The sequence below is a fragment of the Ostrinia furnacalis genome, unplaced genomic scaffold (genome assembly GCF_004193835.3).
Source record: "Ostrinia furnacalis isolate ACB-3 unplaced genomic scaffold, ASM419383v2 OfSCF1008, whole genome shotgun sequence".
Taxonomy (NCBI): Eukaryota; Metazoa; Arthropoda; class Insecta; order Lepidoptera; family Crambidae; genus Ostrinia; species Ostrinia furnacalis.
The window spans coordinates 13,292-29,551 of NW_021131247.1; the positions used below are offsets into that span (position 1 = coordinate 13,292).

Genomic DNA, 16,260 nt, shown 5'->3' on the forward strand with positions numbered 1-16,260 from the left:
TACTTGTTTTGATTTTTATTCAACACATTTTCTGAGGAAACAAATTCGATATTTTACTATACATTTTCCATATTAATTAGGTACTTTCATTATTATTTGACATGCATCCCATCACCAAAAAAAATACTACATCGTACCAATGGTGATATTCCTGGGCCATCCAAAGACCAATCTGGTCAGAAATAGCTTATCTATGGCTGATCCTCTATAATTTGGCTCGACTGTCGCTGAAAAAGAACAATAAACTGCTTCAGAGAACACTCTAAACTTTCATCTCAATACCAACTCAGTCAAGCCTTCACCAAAAATTTTGGCTTGTTTCACACGTACCACATTTTGCCGTCACTGTAGACCACATGTGTGATATGACCGAATATGTGTGACGGTGCAGTCGTGATAAAAAGTGGTCAAGCTGTGGTTACGCGTGAATAGGTGTCGCTGTGGCTTCACGTTCGGTCATGTCACTATCTATGTGGTACGTGTGAAACAAGCCTTATTCTTGTAAACATAAAAAAGGAACGTTTTTATCACTTTCCGGCAAATTATAATTTCGCTTTGAAGAAAGAGACAAAACTGTGTTGTAGTTAAAACTATATGTGTCGTTTTAGACTTTATTATATTTTTATTTTAACCGACTTCAACGGATTGAGGAATTCTTTTCTTCCTAAAATAAGACTTGAGACATTAGTGTCTACTTATTCGTTTGATATCTAATTCTACAATAAAACAACTTCGTAACAGTGAGATTGTATGTATTTGAAACATAACTTACATGTCTACATGTAACAAAATGAACAAAGCTGTAGTTAACATTAACCGACAACGAGCAGTGACACTAAAAGCGTTTAATACTGTTTTGTTCTGGCTATGTGAGAAGTAAAAGCAAACTGCTACGTAGCTATAAACATTAAAATTATCAGGGCAACACTGGTTAAAAGTGAACCCACCAATGATAAATGGGTTAAGATTATTTACCCACATTCTTTGGAAAGTGTGCGGTTAAAATGGAATAAATTCCCACACGGAAGTGGGTACCCAGTGTAAGCCCTTATCAAATGCTAGACACGTTAAACGAGCGTATTATAAAATAAATAAACTATATGATCGGATAACAATTTAAAACAAAGTATATTGCAAAATATTTGTGATATTCAAAACAAACTTCACAGCCTAATTCAAATAAAGTATAAAATATAATTCTATTTACATAACCTGATTCTCATTACTGTGCTATAAAACATTTAAAACTCTAGACCATGATTTTATTATCATTAATGAGCAATAACAATATAATTTTGATTAATGAATTTTAGTACGATTTTGAGTATATTTTTGACGTAATTATTAGTATATTTTTAAAATAATACATGATGATAATCTCAATTTTGATTCAATACTTCAACATATTAGTAAAGATTCTTAAATTTTACTTTATAGCTATTCAAAATGACATATATTTTCCACGTGTGCATGGGGCCTACCAGCTAATAATTAACCGAGTGCTTACGTAATGTAATTTACGTAAAACAATGGATTTTTATTATACATACGAGTAAATTGAGCTATATTATTGTATAACCTCGCAATAATTTACGTACTATACAAATTTAAGCTCTTTGCAAGCTGGTGTTCTATTCCATGGGTTTTTCTTTGCCATTAAAGTATTGTCTGCTACAATAAAAAACGTATCGAGCAAGCTTCTATAGAAGACTAATTTCAAGAAGTTGTTCATAAAATAATCACAAATTAATGTATAAATCATAGCGCGGAATACATAGATATTGAAAAGCGTTGAACGTATATAAGAAAATTAAAACGATATTAATAATGGTACGCGGCGAAATGTGTACGAAGTCTGCAAATCAATACAGACAAACCCGCATTCCACACCATGTCATCATCTGGTAACGAAACACACTTATCTGGTCCGGGTGACAGCTAAACTTATAAGCAAATGTAAATGCTACAGAGATAGTCAATTCTCTGATCAACGAGTTAAAATCTATTTTCATACGGGCATAAATCATTACTCTCACGAGCATGATGTTACAAAATCTCAAGAGATTTACGTTGTCTTAACTGTACGGAATTTGAACAATGTCATGCCAGTTATAACAAGGTGTAAAATGTAAAATGACCGTAAATTTTATAGGTTGCGTAACGAAAGTTGAGGCGAACACGTACTCACAGTGAATACACTGATGTAATATCTATTTGGATTCAGAACAGTACACAAGACGTCACCGCGACAAGCGTATACAGCCCCCCTAGACAAAACGCACTTTTTGATCGAATCGAAAATCGAATCCGTCAAAACTCCATACAAAAAAGGGGCTTTTCGACCACTTTTCGACTGCTTTGCGATTATAATTTGCACTTTGTCTAGACCCACAGATATAGTTCCAAAATACTGGACTGTCGATGACATTGACAGTGGGGCGCCACCGTCAATACCGGATCGCTGGTTCAGATTTTTGTCATGTTGGAAACCATATAGTTGAACGATGGTAGCGCCCCCCTGTCATTGAGTTTGGCGGGACAGTTCAGCGTGGATCATCTATACTAATCTTTGCTTGTGTTGATAATTGATCGTCTCAACTCTTGCTGCGCACCCTATAATTGTAAATACAATAAATATTAAATCATTGGTCCATCATTCCATCGCCCGAGCCAGATAAGCCACACCACCAACTCTGCTGGCAGAGTTCATAACCAAAAATAACTTTACTGTTCAGCCGGGAACTTGGTGACGGCGTCGTGGATCGCCTTGGCCATATAGACCACGTTGCCCGGATTCAGGCCACAGATGTTGATGCGGCCTGAGCGGAGCAGGTAGATGTGGTACTCCTGGATTAGGTGCTCGACTTGACGAGGGGTCAGGCCGGTGTAGGAGAATAGGCCGATCTGCTTTACTATGTGGTCCCAGTTGCCGGGCGTGCCTAGTCTGTGAAAGGAGTTGAGTGTGAAACGAATGGATAAGCGAATTTAATCCTTAATCCATAAAACACTGGGATCTATTTAGTCAGAGAGATGAATCTGGCGATAAAAATAGATGGATGAATGAGTAAATCTAATTTAGGATTATTTAGAACAGATCGAAAACTAAATTGATTGTTTGAAAACTTACTTGATAAGCTCCGCTCTCAAAGCTTCTCTCATCTGGATGACTCTTGAAGACATCACCTTAATGTGGTCCCTCCTGTAAATAAAAAAATGTATCATATATCTTTCGATTCAGCTAAATGACGTTCACTGCTGGAAAAAGAACTTGAAGGATTTTTATAACGACAATAATAAGAATCATAATATTTATTTATAAATATCAAAAAATTCGAAAAAAGAATACGCTTTAATCTAGCTAGTCTATGGCACTGCCCACTCGTCGACGTGCTGCTTGATGGCCAGCACGTTTTCGACACCAATCCCGCGCTTTTTATAATTTTTACGACCTTAATTTTGAAAAAAGAACTAACCATTCATCGAACAGCTGCTTGTTGGCCAGCACGTTGGCGACGACGGGCGCGTCGTGCGCCGGCGGGTTGGAGGACATTAGCCGGCGATTCAAATTGAAGTTTTAAAAAAGAACGTCGAAAGTTGCTAGATGGCCAGCACGTTTTCGACACGAAGCTCGCAACGTGCGCGTGCGCAGGCGGGTTAGAACGCGCCTTTTTTAATTCATGTGACCTATACCGAATTTAAAATTCAAATTTGAAAAAAGAATACAAGTCTATGAACTGACCACTCGTCGAACAGCTGCTTGTTGGCCAGCACGTTGGCGACGACGCGCGCGCCGTGCGCCGGCGGGTTGGAGTACATGCCGCGCACCACCCACGTCAGCTGCGACTTGATGGCGGGCGCCAGCGACGCGTCCGCACGAGCTCGTACCAACGTTAGTCGGTTAATTACGTGGAGCATCCACGAGTTGGCTATTAAACCAGTCTTGTCAACGTGAAGGTATCCCAACATTGGTGCCAATACTATTTTCTAGACGAGTGGCGTTGGAACAACGTTGGAGCCAACGTGTGGAGCCACCTAAGAATAGCGGGGTTACTCCGGAAAACGTTACCCCAAGTTTCGAATATTACCATCCCTGTCACGCAAAGCGAGATGCCAGCGTGAGTGACAGTGACTGATAGACCTAAAACTACGTAAACAACATTTCGGAGTAGCCCTCCAGTTTAGAACGCGATTCAAATTCAAATTTGAAAAAAGAACTAACCACTCGAACAGTTGCTTTATGGCCAGCACGTTTTCGACACCAATCCCGCGTTTTTTTTTTATTCTTAAGACCTAGAACGAAATTGAAATTTGAAAAAAGAACATGAACTGACCATTCATCGAACAGCTGCTTGTTGGCCAGCACGTTGGCGACGACGCGCGCGCCGTGCGCCGGCGGGTTGGAGTACATGCCGCGCACCACCCACGTCAGCTGCGACTTGATGGCGGGAACCAGCGACGCGTCCGACACCACCAGCGTCAGGTTGCCCACTCGCTCGTCTGCGGGAAGAGTGATCAATGAGAACAATGTTTATTAACGTTCATTCGTTACAGCCAAATGACGTCTACTGCTGGACAAAGGCCACCCCCAAGGATTTGGATTTGGATTTCGGGCCTGCGCTGCCCCCATCCAGGTACTTCCCGCGACCTTCACCAGATCGTCGGTCCACCAAGTGGGAGGCCTGCCCACGCTACGTCTTTCAGCCCGTGGTCGCCACTCGAGAACTTTCCTGCCCCAACGGCCATCGTCTCTACGAGCTATGTGCCCCGCCGGATGAGTGACTTATATGAATCAAACCAGAAAAATGTATTCAGAAAGCTAAGGTCCTATGCCAAAACTTCCGTGGAAACACAAAGCGGGTCGATATAGACACGCGGGCGCATGCACGAATTAACGGGGTTCCTAAATAAAAATCGAGAGAGTAACAGTTTAGTAATAACAAAACTTAATACAAATGTTTTCCTGTACAGTAAAAATGACAAGTTTAACTTTCCCCGGGACAAACTTGACCTTCACTGGTTTTTGTTGGCGGTCAAGCTGTAGGTCCCGGCTACACAGGAGTTGCAGCGGTGGGAATAGTACCGTTGCACAGTAAAAAACATGTTGCGTTAATTTATCTATCAAAAAAGGGTCTTAATTATGGTCTACTTTGACGCCCAGTACAAACTTAGGTAGTGCGGGAGATGGGGCGTTTAGGTGGATGTAGAGAAAGATAGCTGCCACGTAAGGCGCAACACATTGCTTTTAGAAGGTGGGTAATATGCTGGTAAATCTAATTCGAAGTAGAGGCATACATCCAAAGGGAAAAATAGACTCTATCCACTCACTGTAGAGCCCGAAGTTCTTCGCGTAAGACTGCGCGCAGATGAGCTCGAAGCCTCGCTTGACGAAGTAACGTACTGCCCAGGCGTCCTTGTCGAGGTCGCCTGATGCGAAGCCCTGGTACGCGCTGTCGAAGAACGGAAACAACTTGCGCTCCTGGGGATAGAATAGGTCAAATTAAGGTACCTATAAGATTTTATATGCAATTTTGGGTCTTCATCGGATATGTGCCCGGGATGATAGGAACCGGTTGGTGGTTCCGGTTGATCTCGAAAACCCGGGCCACGCGATGCAGGGAATATGTTTAAAACACCCACAAACCCGTGAAAGCACGTGGAAGCTGGCGGGGCGTTAGCCATTCTTTGGTTGGATGGCCACTCTCGGTACTCTGCTGATCAGCGAAACTAACTGAGCAGCAGCGAAGAGCAGACCGTAACGTAACCCACTATGTCGGGCCGGAGGTCCCATTCTACTAGAGCCATGAGAAGAAAACCTCTTTATAAACAACTAAAGGAACGAATTGGGGATCAGTATTATGTCAATTGACTAATGGTTTCGAACTTCAAACTCTCCCTATGTTCTTCTGATTAATTTTCTTGCTGGTCTAATGACTGTTTAGCTTTCCCCCGGGACAAACTTGACCTTCACTGATAGGGTTTTTATTGGCGGTCAAGCTGTAGATCCTGGCTACACAGGAGTTGCAGCGGTGGGAACGAGAGGTGGGAATAGTCCCGTTAATGGTTTCTAACCTCCATGACGTCAGCGATCTTCTCCCACTGCTCCTGCGTGGGGTCCATGCCAGTGGGATTGTGTGCGCACGCGTGTAGTATAATGACGCTGTTCTCTGGCGCATTCTTCAGGTCCTCAATCAGACCGTCAAAGTCCAACGAGCGGGTCTTGTCGTCCCAGTAACGGTAGGTACGAGGCTGCGTGAAGCCGGAGTTGATGAATACGAGGTGGTGGTTCTCTGGGGAGAAAAATGGCTTTTAGAAGTAGAAAAGTATGTAACATACTTAGGTTGGGTCTGTATAACCACTTGCTGATAGAGAAGGAACTTCAGACGACACTATAGGAACATCTTTTTGGATTGACATCTCGCCTGGCTGGAATTTCCTAGACGAAAGACGTTAAAACTTCCAAGTCTACTAGTTCATAAGGCATAGATATTTTTTAAGGTGCGCCGGTGGGGACGCACGATTACATAGTTTTGTATCTCAGATAACTAACAGAAACTTTATCTTTATTTAGTTGGAATTCTTTTTGTACATACCCCACGTAGGACTTGAGTAGTAGAAGGTGGTATACTTGAGGTGCTTGTTCAACAGTTCGGCGCCGACGCGCAAACTGCCCGTGCCGGATAGTGTTTGAACGCCAAACGCCTGCAAAAAATCCACATAATAGTACAAGTGAAGTAAAATAATGTGCACTTTAGAGAAGAACGTGGGAAACTTTTTTATTGGAATGAAAAGGGTAAAACGTCTGTAACATGTGATCTGATAAATGTTTACAATACGAGTCATTATGATGTCATCTTGGCATCATTTTACATCATTTTTGGTGGAATATTATTTAGGTGATAAAGAACTTACGCGACCGGCGGCGATGGCCGGGCTGTCTTCTCCTAGCAGCATGGACACTGATGACGCTGAGAACTGTTCCAATCCTGTAACAACGAAAGAAAATATTAACATAAGTATTTTGACCTTTCGTCGTTCAGTCAGCGCAAATATAGTGGCGGGATTTACCAGCAGGCTGAGTAGGCTGAAGACTAGGGCGGCAAATTTTAAGGGGTGGCAGATTTAGTTCATAAAGTTTTTTTTTCGACAGTGATCGTTTCAGCCAATTCCAGACCACTGCTGGACGTAACTTCGGTGTAATATCGTGACCTTGTCTCTATTATTAAAAAAAATAGACACTTCTAACGGTAGCTTCTGTAACAAAACATTGAAAAGCTATAATATTTTGTTGATTTTCCATTAGGTGTAGTATCAGATTTTCTTGATTCATTGATACGTATCCCTGATGCTAAGCTATTACGATTACGAAATATTGCTCTTACAGTGGTCATACATAATTATAATTTGTTATGAGCATGTGTTATCATCTGTTTTTGTTAGTGTTCTTTCTCATTGCTGTGTCTACTTCAATCATTACGTAGGTAATTAAAATTAAAATCAATACATAAATAGGTTATCACTTGCGGCTAGATATTTACGCAAGTAAAGGCCTACGTCACTTTTTTAACTCAGATAAACAAAACCACTTGCTCCCTGCGAAGTTTAATTATTATTTATTGTTTTATCAGTGGTAAGTAAACCACAGTGATAAAACAATAAATTAAAATTGTGCCTATAACATTCAAATTCAAATTGTATAATAAAATTGGGCGAAGTTTCTAAATTTAATAGAAACCATTATAAAATTTCATATAAGGGGACCAGTGGTGGTATTAATTCCTCAGTAAGATGACAATTGTAATGACAATGGATAAATCTAAACCTAAACACTGTGGCATCTCATGTAGGTAGTTATCTTAGCGATTCCCAAACAATAGAATGTTCTACCTATTATGTCTCGTTTTCAGCAGGTAAAGACATAATTATAATTACGTATGTAGGTAGAATAATTTGTACAGCATTATAAATCCATTTATCATTTGGCTGAAACGAACGAACGAACGAACAATTCTCATAACAATAAAAATACGAAGAAGCCGCAGTCATCATAATATTTGCGTTGTGTCGTGTGCTTTGAAGGATGGACTTTAAAAAATCTATGGTACAATCTAATAACCAATATAATCATGCATACGCAAGCACATCATACTCAATTTTATTCAAAAATCGCACCGATTACAATCAAGTAACATGCCAGTAAACTTGATGTGCCGATTACTGTATGCGTTATCATTCTTATAATTCACTATCATCAAAATTTACGTCGGACAAACAATAATTATCTTTGAACAAGGCTTAAGCCTTATCATTTTGTTGCTATAATATATTAATGCACTATAGTCCAGTCATTTCGTCCGAAAAAAAGGCAAATAAAAGAAAATGAATTTGCGCTTCTAATTTTTTAATATGTTGTAGGGGATACCTAGAAAAGCTTAACTTGAGATTGTCGACCAAGCTTTCCTAGGAGCTTTCGCCGCCATCTTGGAAAACGCTTAAAATTTGTTTTTCGGCAATAACTCGGCTATCCGATGAGATTCGAAAATTTTTGTAGGACACTTTTTGTAGCTTTCTTTGTGCTCTACAATAACGCCCGAACCATTTTTAGCGTATCATGCATCGTTATCGAGATATCGATCGATAAAGTCAAAAATTTTGGACACAATTTTTGTTTTTTTCTTTTTTTTTCAGGTCTAAATAAATATGAAAAATTCCGAAATAATTAAATAATTAATTAAAAAGTAAAATTTAATTACTTTTAATTACTTTTTTTTAAGTAACGGCAAAGCATTTGTATTAGTTGGTTCTTGTTTTGATCCCTTGTGAGAAACTTCTCCTGGCTAACTTTTGGAGTAGTTGTCTCATCGAATGTGAACTCCGGCGATTGGTTTTTTCTCGAACGTCGTACTCTTTCCGAAGTTTTCGTTCCAGCGAGTGTCATATCAGTCGGATAACCGTCGAATATGATTGCAACTTTTCCTTCGAAGTTATGTTGTACGTATCTGACGTTAATTATTTAATTATTCCGAAATAATTTGTGTCCAAAATTTTTGACTTTATCGATCGATATCTCGATAACGATGCATGATACGCTAAAAATGGTTCGGGCGTTATTGTAGAGCAGAAAGAAAGCTACAAAAAGTGTCCTACAAAAATTTTCGAGTCTCATCGGATAGCCGAGTTATTGCCAAAAAACAAATTTTACCCCCTTTTTCAACATGGCGGCGAAAGCTCCTAGGAAAGCTTGGTCGACAATCTCAAGTTAAGCTTTTCTAGGTATCCCCTACAACATATTAAAAAATTAGAAGCGCAAATTCATTTTCTTTTTTGAATGTACGTAATGACTGGACTACTAGTTGAGTTGACGCAAACATTTATTATTATGTCATTTGTACAGACACAGTGGCATCTTAGATTCTTCGAACTTCTCATTTATAAGTTCTTTTGATTAATTTCGTTGCGGGTCCAATGCCAGTTTAACTTTCCCTCGGGACAAACTTGACCTTCATTGGTTGGGTTTTTATTGGCGGTCAAGCTGTAGATCCTGGCTACACAGGAGTTGCAGCGGTGGGAAAGAGAGGTCGGAATAGTCCCATGAATCTTAGATATCGTTGTTGTATTTTGAAACCTAAATGAGTAGTCTGATGTTGTAGTTAAAGTATTGATCACCAATAAAAGTCTGTTTAATATTTGATAACTATTTCATACAGTGACTAATTGCTAACCTGTTGAACCTTGTACTTTGTTCATTTTTTGCTTTATTAATCTAAGATTTTTTGTAAATATTTATTCTTTTTACTCATACTTTTTAATATTTTTTCAACCATTTGAACTTGAGACAAGTTTAGTTACCTACTAGGGCATGAATATCGGAATCTCGGAATCTCGTAATATCGGAATCTCGGACTGCGAGATCCGATATTTCAATTCCGATATTGAGCGACCCAATATCGTAATATCGGAATCAGATAAACGTTTTAATTGAGATTTTAAACAAAGCGTTTAAACTCGCCACAACCTGACACAAAGCCCAAAGTACATGATTGGCAAAGACCAGTGATTTTCTCATGTCTCTCACCATCACTTTTTGTTCCACTGCAAATATTTTAATATTTATATATTATGGTTAATTTAACTTGTTCTAAATCAATTTTAGCATTTGCCATAGGTATTTGGTCAACAAAGAATGTCATCTTAACTCCCTTTCAAACATTAATTTTACTGGACTATGGACCGTCAGTTCTGCGTACTATGTGCCCTGCCCATTGCCACTTCAGCTTGCTAATCCGTCGAGCTATGTCAGCGACCTTAGTTAGTTTACGGAACTCCTCATTTCTGATTAGATCTCGTAAAGAAACACCAAGCTTATCCCTCTCCATAGCACGTTGTGCCCTATATTCAAAGGCCACGTTTTCGAGCCGTATATCATCACTGGTAACACACACTAATTGAAGACTTTCATCTTCGTATTCGACGATTTACCTCTGTCTCGAAATTGCATCTAACTACCTAGCTGATCGTTTGTCCAAGATAGACATACTTACTTGTCAACAATCTCGAGAATCGAGCTCCTAACCGAAACTGGTTATGGAGCAACATGGACATTCGACATAAGCTTCGTTTTTTCCATATTCATCCGAAGGCCTACCTGTTGGGAAACTCGATTAAGGTCTTCGAGCATTGTGATAAGGTCTTCCAACGGTTCTGTCTTAGTACGCAAAACAGACGGACGATGAGGCAGCAAGGTTCTGAAGTGGAGGCCACGTACCGGAAAGCGCAGCGTAGGACTCATAACCACATGGTGGACTGACGACCTCATAAAGGTAGCAGGAAGGCGCTGGATGCAGGCCTCCACCAACCGGCCATTGTGAAAATCAGCATCGGAGCCTGTGTTGATCGGATGATAATGGCTCGTGGTTTTGTGAGTTGTACATCGATAATCAAAAAGGAACAAATTACAAGCATATTCAAGTTTTTTACCTCTCTCTACAATTTTTGTAACACGTGATTTGAATGACTCTAAAATTCGTTCCGCCAACATAAAACAGGGTAATATAATGAAGGAGTAAAAGTTTGTTTGATACCTGTGATTTTACAAAAACACTTTAATTATTTGCTAGTCCATTTATAGGCTCTTTATCAGTAACCATTCATTATCAGGTGATCCGTCTGCTCGTTTGCCTCTTGTCACATAAAAAACCAAATGCAATGGATACCCATAACGTATAAATGGTTTTAAAATACTTCTTTTTTATGAAGTTCTGTTGTGTACCAAATTAAAGATTTTGATTAAAATCATTATTTTATCGTAAACAATCCAGAATTCTTACGAATATAATCAAATATTAATTTTATAGTACATGAACTCAATTCCGATATTAATATCGGAATTCCGATATTGAGATCTAATATCGGAATCCAATATCGGAATTGAAAACCTTCCGATATTACATGCCCTATTACCTACCACTAGGTAGGTAATAATTTAATCACAAAGTCAAGCACCTAAAATCAGTTATCAGTAGATCATGAAAATGTTTTTTTTTTAAGATACGATTAGCTACGATACGATTAGATTTATATATTAGATTCAGAACAAGACAGTCATGCTCTTTTACATCAGTTTCTTTTACAGACGACTTAAATATTCGAAGCACTGATTGATATCATACGGATCGTTTTTTTTATTATTTATGGGACCATATTAAGCAGTTTAAATTTCGCATTCGCAAAGTAGGATGTGGCATAGTGCCATTTTGTAGTAAAATGGCTACGGCATTTCCTAATTTATTTGCGCAATTAGCTAGTTACGTATTTGAGTAATTAAGACTCGCAAAAAACTTTAAATGTAGTGTACGCACAATGTGTCATACCATACATACAGGGTGTCCAAAAAAATTATGGTTAGGACTTAGCATTGTTAGCATGTTGTCACACTGCTGTATTGATACCGAAGTGTGGTGTGATATTACGATGATACGCTGAGAACCCAGTTTAAGACTGTCGAGCCCTTGAATCTTTAACCATTGGACCATAGAGACATGTTTTTCATTACGGCCAAGGTAAGGTAACAAACAAAGCAGCTAATCATCAATTACCATAGACTCGTAGAGATGGAACTGTGTTAATTTTAGCCCGCTGCTATATTCCTCTCGCTATTGTGTCGCATGCGACGGTTTCGTTATTTTGCAGGTAATTATCACCAAATACCTATCTGTTGCTAACGGATTCGCGAACAATAAGAATCAAATTCGGATTCAAATAAGTGGCGATCGCAGCACGATTGCCTCTCTTTTAGTACGCCGCATAATCCTCTTCAAGCGAATGCATTTGCTTGAAGTGGACAGTGCGAGACTTGCGCTACGATTTTGTCGAAGACGCAAATTAGAAATCAAAAAATCAAATCATTTTTTATTTGCAAACATGCAGTACCAATACCATTAATTATGAATAGGGCCGTGTCGGCATAAAATAGTTAATTATTTCATTATTGGTGAAGGCCTACCATCACAATAACATTGTGAATATAATCGAAAACGCGTGCATTTAACTACATTCGTTAAAAAAAGTTAATTGAAACAATATTTATCAGATGCAGCTGCATTAGCTATGTAAAATAAGTGCATTGAAATAGAAAGGCCATTGTTATTCAATAGATGTTACAGTGTACCATAGAGAAGGCAATTTTTATTGCTTGTTCTTATTAAATTATTAACTAGAGTACTGGCTTTGCATGCTAGTGTTTATGATACATATGTAGACCGTTAAATTAAGTTAAACATGTCTGCTTCACTGTATGCTGATGGAAAGTATGAATTTAAATTGAATCTATTTTCAAAACAGTGTAGCAGGTACAGAAAAATGTTGATTTAGATTATTTCTAAAAGATTATTAAAACAATTCGAAACTTGTACATACCAAGTACTGGCAAGTACTCGTGGAGGAGGGTGTCGTCAGCAGCCATTTGTTTCTCCATCTTCCGGACAACGGGAAGCACCCAGGGCTTGCCATTTTCATCTCTGTATGCTGGGAAATATAAAGAAGATTAGCATCATCATCTAAATCAACTGAGTGGGTTGGAGATAGGGACCCAGATTAACTATGCTTTTTCTAAGTTTGTGAAATTAGTTTACAGATGCGATTGCAGTCAAATACCTGCCTTGTTTAGCATAAAAAAAAAATATTTGTGGTTTTTTAAATGTATGCTTATTCTTACATACATACTTTTCGAATTTTCATTCTATTTTATTTGTACAAGTAAATTACACAAATAAATAAGAGACAGACTTTTCATTTACATACATTTAAATACAATAACAAAGTTACATAAGCATAAAACACTTTTTTGTGTTTACATCTTAATTGAAATATTCTACTGAAGTGACAAATATTGTAATAATGTTAAAAAATAAGTAAATAATATAGCAAAGTTTTGTTAACTTAAATTGAATATGAACCCTAAAAATACTAATAAATAATGCTTAATTTTCTTAGTTGTTCTGGTATCTGCTTTACCTGCACCAAATTAAATGGACAAAAAGTAAACTAGCCCAAAAAGTAACTTTTAAAAGTAATGAATGGGTGGCATATTAATTATTTTTGATATTTCATCATTTCTGAAAAAGTTTATTATTATTGATAACCTAGAACTGTAAGTATTTTTATAATGTAATTATATTGTACTATTTAGTTAAAAACGTACGTAATGCCCTTCAAATTTGTTGTTGTCTGTAAACAAGTTACATAACAGGAATATGTAATTATAGGTTATGATTACCTATATTTATATTATCTCGTAAACAAATTTTAAAGTTTCAAAGTTTCAGAAACTTACCCCCAACACCTAGATTAACTTTATTCTGGTATGTATCCTCTACAAAAAGTTTATTTAGCTGAAAAACTTCAATCGGCGGGCCTTGTTCAACCACTTGAAAACGGGAACCCATCTTTATAATTTACTGAACACACGACTACCCTGAACAAAGCGCGACTGCGAAATGCAATCAGTTATGTTAATTTCGCTGTAAAATGTTAATGATTTCTACTAAAACTCGGAGTTTATTTCATTGACCTTTCGTGTGTTATTCAATGTCACAAACTTCGAAAATGTCACATGTCACATTGACAGCTTAGCTCAGTTGACATAAAGTACAGTCATGTACAAAAATTCTTACGCCCTTTTTATTGCGCAAATGTTTAGGAGTCGTCGCCTAGAAAAAATACCAACCACAAAAATACCAAGTGTATTGAAGATTCAAAAGTAGTAATGAATATGATGTGTAAATTATAGAAGAAGATAAGACCCATTTTTCCATCAGTGTGGAGAGGATCGGAGACAAGAGAAATGTGTTTTCAACAACCAATCAGATTTCGTTATTTCCACATCTCCTCTCCGCTCAGCTTCGGTGAATATGGATTGAGCGGAGAGGAGAAGAGACGTGCCTGGTGAGCTTGGGTGGGGCGGCAGGGTATAATTTTGTTCTATAGGGGCGGCTGAGAGCGCAGCCCCATTCTCCGCTATTGTCTTCTGCCATAGAGTTATTAACCAACTCTATGTCTTCTGCCTTCTCCCCGCGTGCCTCGCACACCCAGCGAGTGTTTTGCCCTACACAATAAACAAAACCATGTAAACATTCAACATTTTTTGTAGGCAGTTTCGTTGAATGTGTTTTTGTTGATCATGTAGGGCATTTATGTACAATTTAATGCTGTTGAAACATTGTTAAACAAATAAAAAAAAAAAAAAAAAAAAACGCACTGGAGATCCGGCATACTTAAGGGAGTATTTTGAAAATAAATGATTGTTTTATTATAGTCTCATCATTTTACTAAAACAATAACAATAAACATAATTTCAACAACGTCATCACCGGCATTTCAACATTTGTATTGCGTGTAAACAGGATTTTTCAATCTACACGCTCTTGGATCTTCAGCACGAACTATTGTGTACGTCCACTTGTACTCTCTATTATCTCCATCAGCTTTTATGTAATTCATAACTCCCACAGTGGCCATGGCCATGCCAACAAGAGCTAAAGCAGATGCACCCATTATTTCCGGAATACACCAACAAGCTTTCTTAAATGTTCCAACCCATGTGTTGGGGAAAGGCAGTGGATGGCCAATAACTTTAGGTTCGGCCACCATAATTGGAAATATCAAGAAATAAACAAATTCAAATGATGAAAATCGTAAACTTTTAATACCTCCCAAACACTGATACGTGCTCTGTGCTGTGTCACTGTGTGTGACGATGACAGTGACGATTTGATGAATAAAAATTAATTATTAAGACCCTCGAAAAAGTTACCATGCAAAAATGTTATCTTTTCGAGTATAAGGTATAAGACACATATTTTTTTTGTACATTTTTCTAGCGCAATATCGCAATATCCTTAGTTTTAGCAGTTCAGTTTTAGGGTTAACCTAAGATTTATAACTTTCAATAACGATAAAATAACGAATACTATTCGATTTTAAATTACAACCTGTATAATAACGTATGTTCTTGCCTAGAAAAAATAAAAAGACATTATTTCGTTTGACGTACAGTTCTGTCATTTGTCAAAAAATCGACCCACTCGAAGCGCTGTTAAATTTTTAGGCGAAAATTAAAATTCTAGCCATCTGAGAAGATTTACACATAATAAATGGCTGCATTAGCGTCCAGAAAAACCTTGGGCCAGCTTCTCAAGCAAGGATATAATGAAATCCCCGAAGTCTTGGCCAGCACGGGTCTAGCACTTGTTGGGATCGGTATGGCAACAATAGGCTGCTACAATTATATCAAGAGCGATGGGGACAACAGAAGGTACAAGATGACCTACGTCGTGATGAGGCCGGATGACCCCAGAGTGAAGTTAATCAAAAAGGACTAAAATAACAATTTTGGCAAACTAGTTACTGGTAGTGTGTATTATGTAATACAGCTCGGTGTTGTCGTTATTACAGGCGTTTTTTATTTCACCCTTACATTTACCTAACCCAGGTCTTTTTACATGTCAGTGGTAAACTATCAAGTCAATAAACTGCACATCTTACAGATTATGAAGTTTTATTTTTATTTAAAACGTTCAGAATTAATAATATCAATATTTATTGATCAAAAAACAGTCTGTTTGTACATAGGGTTGCGAGGCGTCCGGCTTCAGCCGGACATGTTTGGCTTTTTAGGGACTTGTCCGGCCTGTCTGGCTTTTTATTTGGTTGCCGCGCCAGGCGAAAGTCGAGCCACAGAATCATATGAAGCGCACGCATCAGGAT

At 38.2% G+C, this 16,260-nt stretch overlaps 2 protein-coding genes across 3 annotated transcripts; one reads left to right on the plus strand and one right to left on the minus strand.

The window, feature by feature from the left end:
- Window positions 1-28: 28 nt before the first annotated feature.
- Got1 (Glutamate oxaloacetate transaminase 1) lies at window positions 29-14,101 on the minus strand. 2 transcript variants are annotated; one of them, XM_028301895.1, is made up of 10 exons: window positions 13,829-14,101; window positions 12,913-13,020; window positions 6,910-6,983; window positions 6,591-6,699; window positions 6,070-6,287; window positions 5,326-5,476; window positions 4,332-4,497; window positions 3,128-3,199; window positions 2,729-2,944; window positions 29-227 (listed from the first exon to the last, which is right to left on the minus strand). In XM_028301895.1, the coding sequence occupies exons 1-10, from the start codon at window positions 13,938-13,940 to the stop codon at window positions 206-208; spliced, it is 1,248 nt and encodes a 415-aa protein (XP_028157696.1). In that variant the 5' UTR covers window positions 13,941-14,101; the 3' UTR covers window positions 29-205. The 2 variants fall into 2 exon arrangements, 1 of the variants encoding a protein (XP_028157696.1); XR_003655744.1 differs by lacking the exon at window positions 29-227 and adding an exon at window positions 736-2,262 and having other exon boundaries at window positions 2,560-2,944.
- A 1,440-nt stretch (window positions 14,102-15,541) lies between these two features.
- On the plus strand, window positions 15,542-16,041 carry NdufA3 (NADH:ubiquinone oxidoreductase subunit A3). The gene has a single exon (XM_028301904.1). The coding sequence runs from the start codon at window positions 15,648-15,650 to the stop codon at window positions 15,873-15,875; it is 228 nt and encodes a 75-aa protein (XP_028157705.1). The 5' UTR covers window positions 15,542-15,647; the 3' UTR covers window positions 15,876-16,041.
- Window positions 16,042-16,260: the final 219 nt, after the last annotated feature.

Bases quoted from the DNA above. Each gene is read 5' to 3' on its own strand.
- Got1 (XM_028301895.1), bottom strand. From the start codon at position 13,940: ATGGGTTCCCGTTTTCAAGTGGTTGAACAAGGCCCGCCGATTGAAGTT. The intron at 6,700-6,909 runs GTAAGTTCTTTA...GATTTTTTGCAG, and splicing joins CGGCCATCGCCGCCGGTCGC to GCGTTTGGCGTTCAAACACT. The intron at 3,200-4,331 runs GTCAGTTCATGT...TTTTATTTACAG, and splicing joins AAGCAGCTGTTCGATGAATG to GAGGGACCACATTAAGGTGA.
- NdufA3 (XM_028301904.1), top strand. From the start codon at position 15,648: ATGGCTGCATTAGCGTCCAGAAAAACCTTGGGCCAGCTTCTCAAGCAA.